This window comes from Anopheles funestus, chromosome 3RL (assembly GCF_943734845.2).
Source record: "Anopheles funestus chromosome 3RL, idAnoFuneDA-416_04, whole genome shotgun sequence".
Lineage (NCBI taxonomy): Eukaryota > Metazoa > Arthropoda > Insecta > Diptera > Culicidae > Anopheles > Anopheles funestus.
The window spans coordinates 62715533-62729435 of NC_064599.1; the positions used below are offsets into that span (position 1 = coordinate 62715533).

The 13903-nt window shown below is 40.8% G+C and overlaps 2 protein-coding genes across 2 annotated transcripts; one reads left to right on the top strand and one right to left on the bottom strand.

The window, feature by feature from the left end:
* Nucleotides 1-1226: 1226 nt before the first annotated feature.
* On the bottom strand, nucleotides 1227-8526 carry LOC125767343 (homeobox protein SIX3). Its single transcript, XM_049433825.1, has 4 exons — nucleotides 8002-8526; nucleotides 3919-4098; nucleotides 3007-3850; nucleotides 1227-1901 (listed from the first exon to the last, which is right to left on the bottom strand). Exons 1-4 carry the CDS (start codon nucleotides 8108-8110, stop codon nucleotides 1772-1774), a joined length of 1263 nt encoding a protein of 420 aa, XP_049289782.1. The 5' UTR covers nucleotides 8111-8526; the 3' UTR covers nucleotides 1227-1771.
* A 1497-nt stretch (nucleotides 8527-10023) lies between these two features.
* LOC125767353 (aldo-keto reductase family 1 member B1-like) lies at nucleotides 10024-11464 on the top strand. Its single transcript, XM_049433846.1, has 3 exons — nucleotides 10024-10341; nucleotides 10404-10546; nucleotides 10608-11464. Exons 1-3 carry the CDS (start codon nucleotides 10267-10269, stop codon nucleotides 11359-11361), a joined length of 972 nt encoding a protein of 323 aa, XP_049289803.1. The 5' UTR covers nucleotides 10024-10266; the 3' UTR covers nucleotides 11362-11464.
* The last annotated feature ends 2439 nt before the right edge of the window (nucleotides 11465-13903 follow it).

Genomic DNA, 13903 nt, shown 5'->3' on the forward strand with positions numbered 1-13903 from the left:
TTGAGATGCCTGAAGGCGGAAATGAAACAGCAAACCGTAAGTGACCGATTTCCTTCTGGTGAAGCACGTTTTGACGACTTTTCCTATTGCGAAAAATTCCTCCAAAATCTACTCGGAAAGCGTCTTTTTAGTGCGCATTGGGTTGTGCTTCCTTCCGGGAACTGTTCATCCCAAATCCCATCCCAAATCGGACTGGTTTTTGTCCCCCCGTCCGAAACCCGATCGACCGATGGGGCAATAAAACATTCGGTCGGTTTCGGTGGTTTGAATTTTGGTTTAGTTTTTCAACGGAACGGAAGCCCGGCCGGGGCTGCTGCCCTTTTGCACGTCCGTCGTCGTCCATATTGCCGTACCGTAAAAAAAAGGTCGTAAAGCCAATGGGGCGTTTTTTTCCTCCGACCACTGCTGCACACACGGACATTAAGCATAAGTTTTCCGGGTTTTCATTTCTACTGTCAGTTGGCATTGCTGGCATACCGCTGCCGGGAAAGGCGTAAAAGCTACCACCCCGTTAGTGAAGCAACAGGAATGATTATTTGCCTTTTTAAGTGTGTTATTTCTTTCCTTCTTTTTTGCTCGGTATATACAAATCCTTTCGAAATTTTGATGGAATCGAAATGTGAGATTATAGTAATGCTTTTGTGAAGGCGAGATTCAATCGATTCGTTACAAGTAAATATGCGGAAATATTTTATTTTCCTCATTTCGACCTTGAAATATGAATCTGAAATTACAAATTCTTCTTGTTACATATTTTCCCATATAATAAAAATGAATATCGTAGCATTTCCTGGTGTTTTAATTTGGTTTTTAATATTTTCAAATTTGTTCATTCTGCACATCCAGCACTATTCAGCGGAAATATTTTGTATTGAAGCAGAGAGCTTAACATCGTTGAAATATTTCAATGAAAATCAAAATTGAAACTTTTCATTGCTTTCGTCTTTAGTTCATCTGTGGTAATTTCAAAAATTTTGTGGTAACCGCTTTTCTTTATAATAATTACATATTTTCGTATAATTTTTTAAATTTTATATTTGGTTTATCAAAAAAAAAATAATTTGTTTTTTTTTATTCTCATTTTCTCATATTCTTGCAATTACAACATAAAATAATGCAGATTTTACTTAGTTTATCCGTGAGCTGCATAATGAGTTCTGCATACGTGGGTGCGTCCGAAGTTGTTAACAAAATTTGATGAATTTTCTCACCATTTCAACCGGTAGAAATAAACTATACAAATGTTTTATTTTATATCATTCTTCTCTTGTTTATTCGGAAACGAACGAAGCTTCATCTCTGTACAACTTTTTCATTTCTTTATTAGATTTTCGTTCGTCTCTCATGATTTTTAATTTTATTATCCTTTCTTACTATATGATTTACATTTCACTGGCATTTTGTTTGTCTCTCTTATCGTATGAACAATGATTTAGATTATGTACAGTAGTATCTTTTCAGAATCAATCCTTCCCTTAAAAGGACGAATCTATTCTTACACTTTCATTACATGCCATCTCTCGTCCCTATGTCTGATATTTACAGATAACTCATTCGGACCATCAAGAGCAAAATGGAGAACGAGTTCTTCTCAACGCAAAACGCACCACCAGCCGAATTAAATACAGCCTATCACAAAGTGATCAACCCCATCGTCAAAAATCGCTACACAAGGATCAACACCGCATACAAATGGGCGCACGCGAACGGCTTCCGGAAAAGTGCTTTGGGATTGCCCTGCCGTCTCCTTTTCCCCTAACGCCAGATTCGCCTACTGCACCGCGTACATATCATTTGCGTGATAACCGTGCGCAGGTCCATAATTGGCCACATTAAACAGCCGCTGATAGCTACCGTCCATCTGGTCCGGTGTGACCGGCAGCACCGACATCATCAGATCACTGGAAAAAAAGAAGATAAACAGAGGTTAGAGAGAAAGTGAACGATACAGATTGAAACTGTGCTTCAAGTTTGATGTGTTGCAAACGTAAAATCAAAAATCTTCAAATGCTAAAAAAAACCAAAACAAAATCGTTCTCACACGACGATCAATTCACGGGAATGAAAATCGCGATATCCACCGAAAGTTCAACGATCGTACGATCTCCCGGTTGCACCATAATTAGGCAACGACCATTAGGCGTGAACCTGGGCGCGGCAAACCTTTAAAAGGGCTGCACGGTGCCAAAAAGGTGCACCGTTTTTTGGGGATAAAGGTAGCACTTTTTGCATCTTAATTTCGGCTAATACGATGCCGCAGGGAGAAAATGATGCAGTTGAAACACGCGCTCCGTACCATTATCTGATGTTTTCATCTCCTGCGGTCATCTCCAGGCGCGTCTCTGTTTTTTTGTAAACTCTTAAAAGCCACTAAAATCCGTCAACCATCAATGCAATCAAGCTGGGAACGGTTGGAATGTTTGAATGTTTTTCCAATTAATAAGTACAAGTCCTTCTTCACAGTGTCACATTCAACATTCGTAAAGTTCATAACATCCAACTGCAACATCCCTAAACTAGAAAAAGGGATAACTTCACGCCCTTCGCTCAATTCTCAAGGCACTCCAGAGAAAAAAGGCACATTGCATCGTTAATGAGCAACAAAAAAATGCTTGACGTCATAATTTATCGTCCTACAGCGGTTGTCCCATCAGCATCCCAAGGGTTCCAAGGAACATAAAAAAACTGGGAAAACATCATCAACTAAAACTTCAAGCGATCCTTTCGGAATTAGTCCGCCTCGCACCAAAGCAGACGCAAACTCAAGCATCCCAAGACCGAGAGTGAAAACATGTGTTTTAGGGTCCTTTTATCCTTAAAAGGACTCCGTCCATTCCCTGCTAGGAGCAGTATGTCCTGCCTTAGATAATGCCAAAAACTATAGCCGACTATGGACGAAGATGCAATAACCGACTTTTGCGAAAACTGTCCACTACCCATTTCCGGACCGAGCGTATCAAGTTACTGCACGTTTCCACACATGTTGCACATTAAAACTACACTTACGGTCGACTGCTCTGGGGCGTTCGGTCCCGCTGGCGACGGTTCTTAAACCAGTTGGAAACTTGCGTCAGCGTGAGGCCCGTCTTCTTCGCCAGCGTTTTCTTCTCGTCCGGCGTCGGATAGCGGTTGCGGGTGTAACAGTCCTTCAGCGCGTTGCGGCTCTTCTCCTTGAAGCAGTACACCGTTTCCTCCCCGTCCCAGATCGTTTTCGGCAGCGGGTACTTCTTGCGCAACCGATACTTGTCCACCGCACCGAGTGGACGGCCCCGAACCTTTTCCGCCTCGCGATAGTGTGCCTTAAACCAGAGCGCCTGCAGATCGGCATGATACTTCGGCGAGAAGAAGTGTGACTCCAGCACGGCGTACAGCTCATGGTAGAGTCCGCGATGGTAGGCGACAAGAGCACGAGCCCGCAAAAGACTTTCGTTACCGCTGATCAGATCGCTCGGCGATAAGCTCCACAGAAAGGTGGCCAACTTCTCCGGATCACCTTCCTGCTGCAACGCCTCACACATACACTGGATCTGGTCCTGGCTAAAGCTGAAGCACTTGCGCTCCAGTTCGCCGGTTCCGTTCGTCACCCCCAGCGGATGTACCGTGCTGGGTGCTGTGGATGGTGGTGGTGGCTGTGGTGGAGGATGCAACGATTGCAGGTAGGAACTGTTATTGTTGTCTGTCCGTGTCAAGGCTCCACACGATGGCAGACCGTTCGACACGACAACACCACCACCCACGGAACCGTTCGGAACGGAGAGAAGACCATTGCTGCCATTGCTTCCGGTGCTGCCATTAGTGCTGCTCCCGTTCACCAGCACACTACCCGGCGATCCTTCACTCATGGGTTTACCTGTAAGGGATAAATAAACATTGGAGTTATCTTCCTATTGGCACCAAACCGCACTGCACGGAACTCACTGGCATAGTAAATAATGTCGCCCGTATGTTGCACCTGTCCCTGGGGTCCTACTTTCATATGGTTTGTGTAATTGTTTTCGTGATACTTTCGCTCCTGATGGTATGGTTCCTTGTCGGTAAATTCTTGCAGCTTATCCGAAAAAAATAGCGTCTTGATCGGGTTTTGATTGTCACGGTATGCTGAGAAGATGAAAGAAAATATATTATAATGCAGAATTTATGATATTTTATTTTTTAAAAACATCTAAAAAGAACGTTTAAAAACCTGAAAACCAAATTAATCATTGGGCTCAGTTAAACTATCCATAGATAAGATCTCAATCTAATGCGACAAATGGACAAAAAACAGAAAAATGCCAACAATCGAGAAGCCCCTACCATGAATTGTGTAATGATCTCACTATGATTTAATGCATCGATCTCACTAGACTCCTGTAGGCTGTTCACGTCACTAGTATGACACCGGCAGAGCCGTAGCGTGGTCACTTGGCGCCCTTGGCAGAAAATCAATTAAGCGCCCTCCTACCCTTACCACTTTTAGACAAAAATCCAAAATAATTCTGCCTGTGCCCATGTGAATGCATTTTTTATTTTGTATTATAATTAATGCATTTATTATTTTGTGTTATAATGCTTTCTATTGCTAAATGCCGTAATAATTAATTATAAATAAATAATGGTTGCTGTAGTCCTGTTCTTATTTATCATAAGAGTTTATTAAATTGACAGTTTAATTTTTCGCGCTATTACATTTGCAAACTCAGTAACAATTTCACCTACATCAATGTTCGACAGTATTTTGTTTTCAATTGAAATTAGAGCAAGGTTGGCGATCCTGTCCCATTGGTGATCGCAAGTAATTTTTAGTAATTTTTATGTTACTGAAGGTCTTTTCGCAAGACGCTACTGAAACTGCAAGTGTTAAAAAAATACGCAAGCTTGTCGTAATATTTGCATATAATCATTCTAATGAATACTTCTGAATACATTTCAGAAGATCGCTAGGTGTTGCATTTTCGATATTATTCATCAGATATGGCATTGCGATCTAAATACTTCCAGTTCAGAGATGAGTTCTGCCGATTCAACATCCCTAGAATACTTCAGAGCGTACTCAGTAGCATGTTTCTTCAGTTCACTCCATTCCATCGTTTTAAGGTTATTGCTGTAAACAAAACAAACAATCTAACCACTTCCGCATGTCCTTTGAATCTAGATAATAATTCATTTTGTAGAAGACGTTTTTAATTTCTCCAGAAAATTATTCCTCACAAGTTAAATTAAGCTTGGGCGTATCGGTTGATTCATTTGTCAATCGTGTTTTCCTACGCTGATTTCTTTGCGTTAATAAGTCATCAATACCCATTTTGCAGCATGTATGTTTAGGCGCTGCTCTGGGATTTATCGCATACGACGAACGACAAGAACAAACGTATGGCAATGTATGAAGATGTTCTGTAAAATCCTGTAAAACATGAACATACAACTGTCGTCATACAAATCATTTTGTTCTTTCTGTAATTGTTCTCCCACAAATTGTTGCAGCAGAAATTAACTGGACGTAAGTTCTCCAATGTGCATCATTTTTGACTTAATTTTAATAAAAGCGAACAGTCTAACAAGTTTAGGCAATGTTCAACAAGTTTATAAAAAAGAAATACATTTTTTTTTTTGCTCGATTAGAACGGCCTGGCCGTATCAAGACTTATTTTACCACGTAGCAGGATAGTCAGTCCATGCAACGGGGGGACGGTCCGGATGAGATTTGAACCCGGTCCCTGCCGTGTGGACGGGCGCCGTTTTTCAAATGCACCACCGGGCCCCAAAAAATACATTTGTATGACGACAGATGTTTTACATGATCATGTTTTAGGATTTTTTCAATACAAATTTGCCTGGTGATTGTATTAAGAAAGCTTATTATTTGGGCGCCCCCTAGACCTGGCGCCCTTGGCGGTGGCCTACCCCGCCAACCCCACGCTACGGAGCTGGACACCGGACGACCCAATCCGTCCGTCTAAAGTCTTTTAATTGTCCAAATTGAGATTTGGACAGTATATCTTTTTCAGTTTTAAATTTTATATCAGAATACACCAATTGTTTTAAAACGTTTTAAGATCCTATTATTTTCGTTACAACATTACTCTTTATACATATTTTAGATAGGATGTGTTTCTCAAAATTATTGAACGAACAAAGCCTTCAGTGGTTTAATTCTTCATTTGGCTTAAAAAAGAATCTTAGAAACCAACACAAATAATCTTTAAGCTTAAATTAATCGCAAAATCCATGTACAATTCTATTCTTAACGACAAGATAAGAGATGAAATCATTTGAGGACTTTAGTAGAGCAAAATTCAAATTAGTCTTTGGTAGAAGATGCGTCACCCAAGGACTACACTCAAAAGACTTGTCAAAAGATGACATAAAGAGGATTCTATTTAGTCACAGCTTGAAATATCTTTCCATTAAACGATGAAGGTATTCATCAACGATGTAGGTTTGGTACGCTTGAAATCTGGTAATCAATTACAGAAAAGCCTATAAAAGCATATACTACATATACATATATACAATACTAACATTAAACCCTTATTATGTAATTTTCAATTAAACTTCATAAAAATATCTTTCTTTTTAGACCAACTGTTTATTGCTGAACTATCTTTCATGTTAGTAAAAATATGTTTAATTCTTCTGCTATTCTTCAGACAACACTTAACATTCCTATTTTATAGAACTGATTCTTATCATAACATTTCTTATCGTTTTCCTGAAATGCAAGAGTTGACAGAGCAAACATTCTTGCTTTACGCTATCGTCAACCTCCTCGTGATCATGTTTCAACGGATCTAAATAGTATCCTCTAACGGAAGTAGTATCGTTTATTTCCAACACCCGCCGGAAGTAAGCGATTGTCCGAAATGGTGCAATGTTTATCGCAAGTTAGTCACGCGTTGGATGTTTTGTTTCCATTTTTAACAACATTCCTGTTTAAAAGAAGCAAAAACATAAACCAGCAATTCGCCAATTCGTCCCGCGAAAGAAAGGGAACGGTCGTGTGTTTCATCCATTTCTTATTGCTGGAGGAAATAAAAATTGGCAAGCATAATGATCCAGCATTGTTTGCAGCTTTTGAAGCAGGATTGTACGTGCACGCATCGTATGTTTATATGTTTCATACTCTAGCATACTCGTGTACCAATTCCACTAATATATTATTGCTCCTTATCCTTGCCACTGCTCTAAGTATTGCTACTGTTTTCACTTTCGCTCTTAGTTTATTTACATTCGGAATGGACGGTGCTGACCGCCTCGTCTGTCTGGTGTCGATCGCTAGCAAGGAATCACATTTCAAAGTAAGAACTCATTAAACAAAAACAGAATCATCAACGAGCGTACCAGAACGGTACAATGTCGTCGTCTGATCGTACGTGCGCATGGGGAATCAGAGCAGCATAATTAGTGGAATAATAGTGATGACAGATCGTTGCCCATAGAGGCAAAAATGTGAGAAAATCTTACTGCTATATTACCAATTACTGGTACTACTTGAGGAGAAAATGTTCTAAAACAGCAACAAGAAAATAGAACATAACTTTTATTTATACTTTATACTCCAGTGTTTCAAGTTTCAAGTTCAAATAATGTTGTCTATACTGTTATTAATTTAGCTGATGATTATAAATATTAAAAAAAAAATCAAGAAATAGAAGTCAGATTTATAGAAAAAGGCTTTAATTAATGGATAGTACAAAACTTGAAATTCAAAGAAGGATTTAAACACAATGAATGCAAATAAAAACTAAAACTATGATAACAACTTTGGCAGAACAATGACAAGCAAAGAGTAAAGTAAATTAACTTAATAGTGGTTTAGAAGAAATAAACATGGATTTGTGTTCTATTTTGTTATATTTAAACTTGTACTTATTTATTTTAAATACAAATTAGCAATGGACCTCAAGAATTAATATTCATCTTTTCCAAAACTCGAAAGTATGAAGAACTGATTTGAATAATGAATGTCTTCAAATTGTTCTTAAACATAACAAATTATCATAATTTTCACAATCTACTAACCTCCTTGGGTCATGTAAATGTTTTGTCCATGGTTGAAACCGCCGACGCCATCCGAGCCACCGGAACTGGAGTCCAGATCGGCTAATGGAGATAATCCTGAGGTATCCATTGTTTTGATACACTTAACTTCTTCCTTGATTGTTTCACCTTGATGCACAATGTAATGTTAAAACTACTTTTTTTAATTACTATGTTGTGAATTAACTGTTTTCTCTCATGTTGAAACACTTTTATTCACTTCCTTTCATTCACTTGATTTATCCACAGACACTTTTCAATTGTTTTGTGGATTCAGGCAATTTATATTCGATTCTTTTGAAAACAAATTAATCACATTCTCGACACTGACACCGTTTTATAATGGGTAAAACTTTTCACCACACACTAATTAGTGTAACTATGTATACTATAAAAAAAACTTTTCATCAAAATACACAAGAACGCGTGTCCACCGCAACACAACTGGAACCGCACCGATCGACACGAAATTGCACACTGAGCCAAAGACCGCACCTCCGAAATTGAAAAAGGGAGTAAGCTACTCTTATGCTTCCCCCCCTGTCCCGGAAGCTTCTCCTTTCCCTTTTGTTTCGATCGGTGGCTCTTCATTCATAAACGCATAAAGAACCATGGTTTCAGGCACCTCCTAAGCGTTGGCCACAAACCCGACCCGAACGCTCCTTGCCGAATCTCCTGACCGCTGCAAAACCTGCCTCATGCTGTCTCGCTTTTGATACAGCACTCACATGTTGTTCGTTCCCTTTTTTTCCCTGCTTTTGGCTTCCGACTCCGTTTGTGAGGGTTCAGTTTACAACAATTTTATGTCGCTCAGCATAAACGCGACCGATGATGTGCGAATGGGATATCCTGAGAATGGTACCAACATAGAGGAAGGGAGAGCATGAGAAAGAGACAAAGAGAGAAAGAGAAATAGAGAGCAAGATAGAGAGAGTGAGATAGAGAGAGTTGAAGAAGAATGAATGATGAAATATGCTCAACATAAAAGGAAGAAAATGGTGCGGAATGCAAATAGGAATAGAAATGCAGTGTTTCTCAGATCGTCTAAGAATATCACATAAATTAAAAGTATTACAAATACAATTGTTGTTCGAAACTGAAATAACGCAACAATAAATTAAGCAATAAATTACAAAACATAAATTACAACACATAAAATGTCTAAAAACCCACTTTAAAATCAAAACACCATCCTGACAAACACTGTAACGTGCGTTAAACGGTTACCATGGTAATGCCAATGTTTTCATGCTGCGCATGTTGTGCAATGTTTTTCGCACAACTCAGAGTGAGACGGCGAAAGCGAACGCGGTGTACCAACAAAAGGATACTGCTGTGTTAGCTCCGCCCAGTTTAAGGATGCTGCAGTTCTTTCGGTGCCATTCCTTCATTGCGTATTCCCTATTCGTTTGCAGCTTGTTTATGATTTTAATCATACAAATTATGATACTATTATTTTTCTATCAATTCCGGAAGCAGCGTTGTGGCCAGCGCGTTGCCATACATCTCCGTTTTGAAAGAAAAAAATATTAAAGCTATGCAAAGAAACAGCTGTAATAAGTTTTTATAAACATATTTTGTTCGGGCAACCGGTGTGTGATAAACAAAAACCCTAGCGGCTGAAGCCTTGGGCAAACTTGGAAATTGATACACGCCCAAAAGTGATTATTTTAATCAACTGCAATTTTCTACTCTAAAATACAGCACGAGCACAATGAAAGTACCGAAAAGGGGGACCTATTGGAGAAACTTTATAAAACGAAATGGCGGCATTTTTGCTATAAAACAGTGTAAATAGTATTTTGCTATAAAATTACTTATTTCCAAATTTTTAGCGAAATATAAATATTTATGCGCTAACCATGTTTGAAATGTTAAATAAAAATTTCCCTTTGGTTGATTTTAAAAATAGATTAAATACATGTACAAACTTCCTCAAAAATAATCTCAGTAGCTCATTGATTAGAAGCAATTGTTCAATTCTTGTCATTAAATTTAAAGCTCATGTAAACAAACAACTGTGTCTATTGCAATTTACCCTACGGCATTTGAAACATTCTCTGCTTTCTCGTCATCAATACGTCACGAACCGTGTTTGGCAGCAATTTTTGCCAACAGAACTTGGCATTACGCCCATAATTGCATCAAATGCATCCAATCGCAATCATTACCGATCTCAGTCGTCTTTTAAACTGCTGTGAGTTAAGAACTGCACTCGATTAGGTTCCTTTGTTAATATTTCCCTCGATGGCACCGAAAATTCCAAGTGTGTTCTTCAAAAATGGAACCTCCGTACCAGTGCTGGGTCTCGGCACATGGAATGTAAGTCCTAGTGAGACCTCCTAGGGAACACAATTGCCCATCATGCGTCTTGCTTTTCTCAGTCTCCTCCGGGCCAGGTTACTCAAGCGGTGAAAGATGCGATCGATGTCGGCTACCGACACATCGACTGTGCTCACGTGTACGAAAACGAGCACGAAGTAGGCGCAGGCATTGGTGCCAAAATCGCACAAGGAAACGTCAAACGGTAAGTCTATGCGTCATCGCAAAGCTAAGTGATTGTCAGCTCTCATCTCTTTTCTTTCTAGTGAGGATTTGTTCGTCACGAGCAAACTGTGGAACACGTATCACCGACCGGACCTAGTGAAAGGCGCACTGCAGGTTACGCTGCGCAATCTTAACCTCAAATATCTCGATCTATACCTGATCCACTGGCCCGTAGCATATCGCGAAGGTGACGTACTGTTTCCGCTACGCCCGGATGGGAAGCGTGTCCACTTTTCTGACGTTGACTACGTAAACACTTGGGCCGCAATGGAACGGCTTGTTGAGGCGGGTCTCGTACGCAACATTGGACTGTCCAATTTTAACGTCCAGCAAGTGCAGCGTGTTTTGGACGTGGCTCGAATTGCTCCAGTTACCAACCAAATCGAATGCCATCCGTATCTGCATCAGGCGAAGTTGGGTGAGTTCTGCCGTGCGCAAGGAATCACCATAACGGCTTACAGCCCACTCGGATCACCGGCCCGGCCCTGGGTTAAGCAGGACGATCCTATCCTGATGGAGGATCCCACCGTACAAAAGCTTGCCCAGAAGCACTCCAAATCTCCCGCACAGGTGCTGATACGCTACCAGATTCAGCTGGGCAATTTAGTTATACCGAAGTCCGTCAGCAAACAACGCATTGCTTCCAATGCCGACGTTTTCGGGTTTGAGCTGGACGATGAAGACATGCAACAACTTGCGGCACTCGAACGAAACGGACGCATCTGTCCGGAATCGTTCAGCTTCGGCCATCCGCATCATCCGTTCGAGAAAGAATTTCGCGAAGGTCGTCGTTAGTGTGCGCAGCAAAACTTTAGTTAAAACACAGCCATAACACTTTATTAAGTGGATAAATTATTCTTGTACTGTATTTAATAAATCGCACACACACCGCACATAACTCGATTGTGTCCACTGTCCACTATATGTTGTCAGGGTCTGCCCTCAAAACTCATTAGCTGTCACGAGTAACGGCACTGACCGTTTCAACGACTTTGGCGACTCATATTTCTCCATTGATTTATCATCCAATTCAGGCGAAACAACCGCACGCATGACGCGGAAAGTTGCCACATAAGCGGAAGAAGCAGCTCGCCACGGGAAAGGCCACCCGAAAGTGAACATAATTTTAAGCACTTCATCGCTTCCTTCGTCTGGTTGCTGATGTATCAACCAGAAAGAAGAATAAAAACTTGTCTTGCGCAATGGAGGATATTCCGGGAGCGAGTTTCAGCTCGTTTCCGGTTTTGCCTATCGAAGGGTGTGGCCTATCCGTCTTCTTGGGCTATATATTTATTCCCCTTAGTTTGATGAAGACTGCTTGTCTGGTACCATCCATATCAGTATTCCTGGAAAGGGAATATTACCTACCTCATCGGTATACAAATGCGCAATTCAGCAATATGAAGCGCCTTCGAAAAGATTCACCGCACGCAACGTTTGTTCCTGATCGTTAAATTGAGAACTGTTTTTTTTTTGGAAATTGCGCAACGACATTTTCCATAGCCAGACGGAATGGTGAGTATGGTGGATTGTAAGTCCCGTTATCCGGTTTGACTGTAAAGAGTAGAAAATAGCAAGCAAGAAAACTTTCCGCTTTTTTACCCACCCAATTGCAGTAGGCTAGAAGGAATCAAATTTTCGCAAAGTAGGCGAACGTTATTGCGTGCTACGCGAACGTACCCTAAATAAACATCCAAGTAGTAGCTGGATGGATGCCATTTTCGTACACAGCCAAACTACTAACGAACCTTCCCAATTCTCCACAGAAAACCCCCACCGGTGGTTCCATTAATCCAGAATACCAATCGGACAGGGCGTCACATTTCTCGTTGGGTTTCCATTTTTTCCCTGCTGACTGGACAACATAGCGTTGTCCTCTACCTTCTGGACGTCTATATAGCGTCTTGATCAAACGGTGGTGCCCTTCAAACACGTGTCACCGAATTGCATTCGGAACGCGATCAAGTGCACCTGAACGTTTAGCTGCGACGATCATTATTTGTTATTTGTTTGTGTAAAATTATGAAACAGCATGACTTTGACATTTGTGTTGTGAAGGTCGGCACAATACAACGTACGGCGGGAAAAAAAGGTACAGATCAGCGATTTGTTGGCATTTTTGCCGACAGCTAACAGATGCGATGAGTTAGGTTTTAAGGTGAAAATGTTTTAAAACATAACGATAGTATGAATGATAGCATGATGCAAGTTTTGATAACAAAAATCTCAAAGAGAGGTTAAAAAACTTTCGCCTATGTTGAAGGGCACTGTGTCCCTACAAGACTTCATCAAGTGATTATAAAATTCAGACGTAAAATCACACCCATCAGAAATTGTCGGTGTAGAGACACAACAAATGACATATCCAATGACGATCGTATCCATCCAGTTCCGTTCGGCTATATCGTGGGAGCAAACCATTAGCCGGTAAAGCGCGTTCCCCCCTTTTACGATTCCACTTCGCTCGGTAGAATGTGATCCGTTTTTGGCGGCCATACTTCTAACCGCCCCGGCCATACGACTCGCAAGTCTGGTATCCCTTCCCTTTCGCCTGCTACATTCTCCCCTTTACATCATTACCCTTTAGCACGGACTGACGAAATATAAGCTGAAACCGGGGACGGAAGACGCCACTGCAAAACGATCTCGAAACTGAGGGAGCTAAGATTGTTTATTTTATGTATGCGCGGCGGTGTTTGCGCGGACTGCGACGTGCAACGTGACGAGACGAAGCCCGGCTGTACTCCAAAACACAGATCGACACTTGGCACGACACGCAAAATATTGCTGATTTGACCAAAAGTCTTCCCGCGAGGTGATACGGGAACGAGCGAGAAACGAAGAAGCTTCACACTTAATGACCTCCGCAGGATGGAACGCGTCCCAAGACAAGGGAGTGTTTAATAAGTTTGTAATGCTTAGCAAAACAATGGAATTTGGATGAAATCGTAGAAGCTGAGGTACATCTTCATTAAAGAGCTGTATCGCAAATGCAAGCTTGGCAGAATGGAAGAAAAAAGGTCATTAGTCCTGTTCGCTTCTGGACGCGCTTGTGCATTCCTCGGAGAGTTTGAAGACCCGTGTAGAGTAAACAAACCGGTAAGGAATTATATAAAATTGTATAAATAGCACAGTCTCAGTTCGGAATTAAATTTCAAAGACGTGTTTTTTTAATTTTTCTTACTTCATAATAAGACTAAAATATTTAACTTTCAAACACACATCATAGTGCTGGGTTCGTCTATGATAGTCATGTAAGAGTGATCGATTACTATAATCGATGGAAAGCGAATGCTGTGGAATATATCTTTGATCTCTTACGTTGACTCGTTGTCCT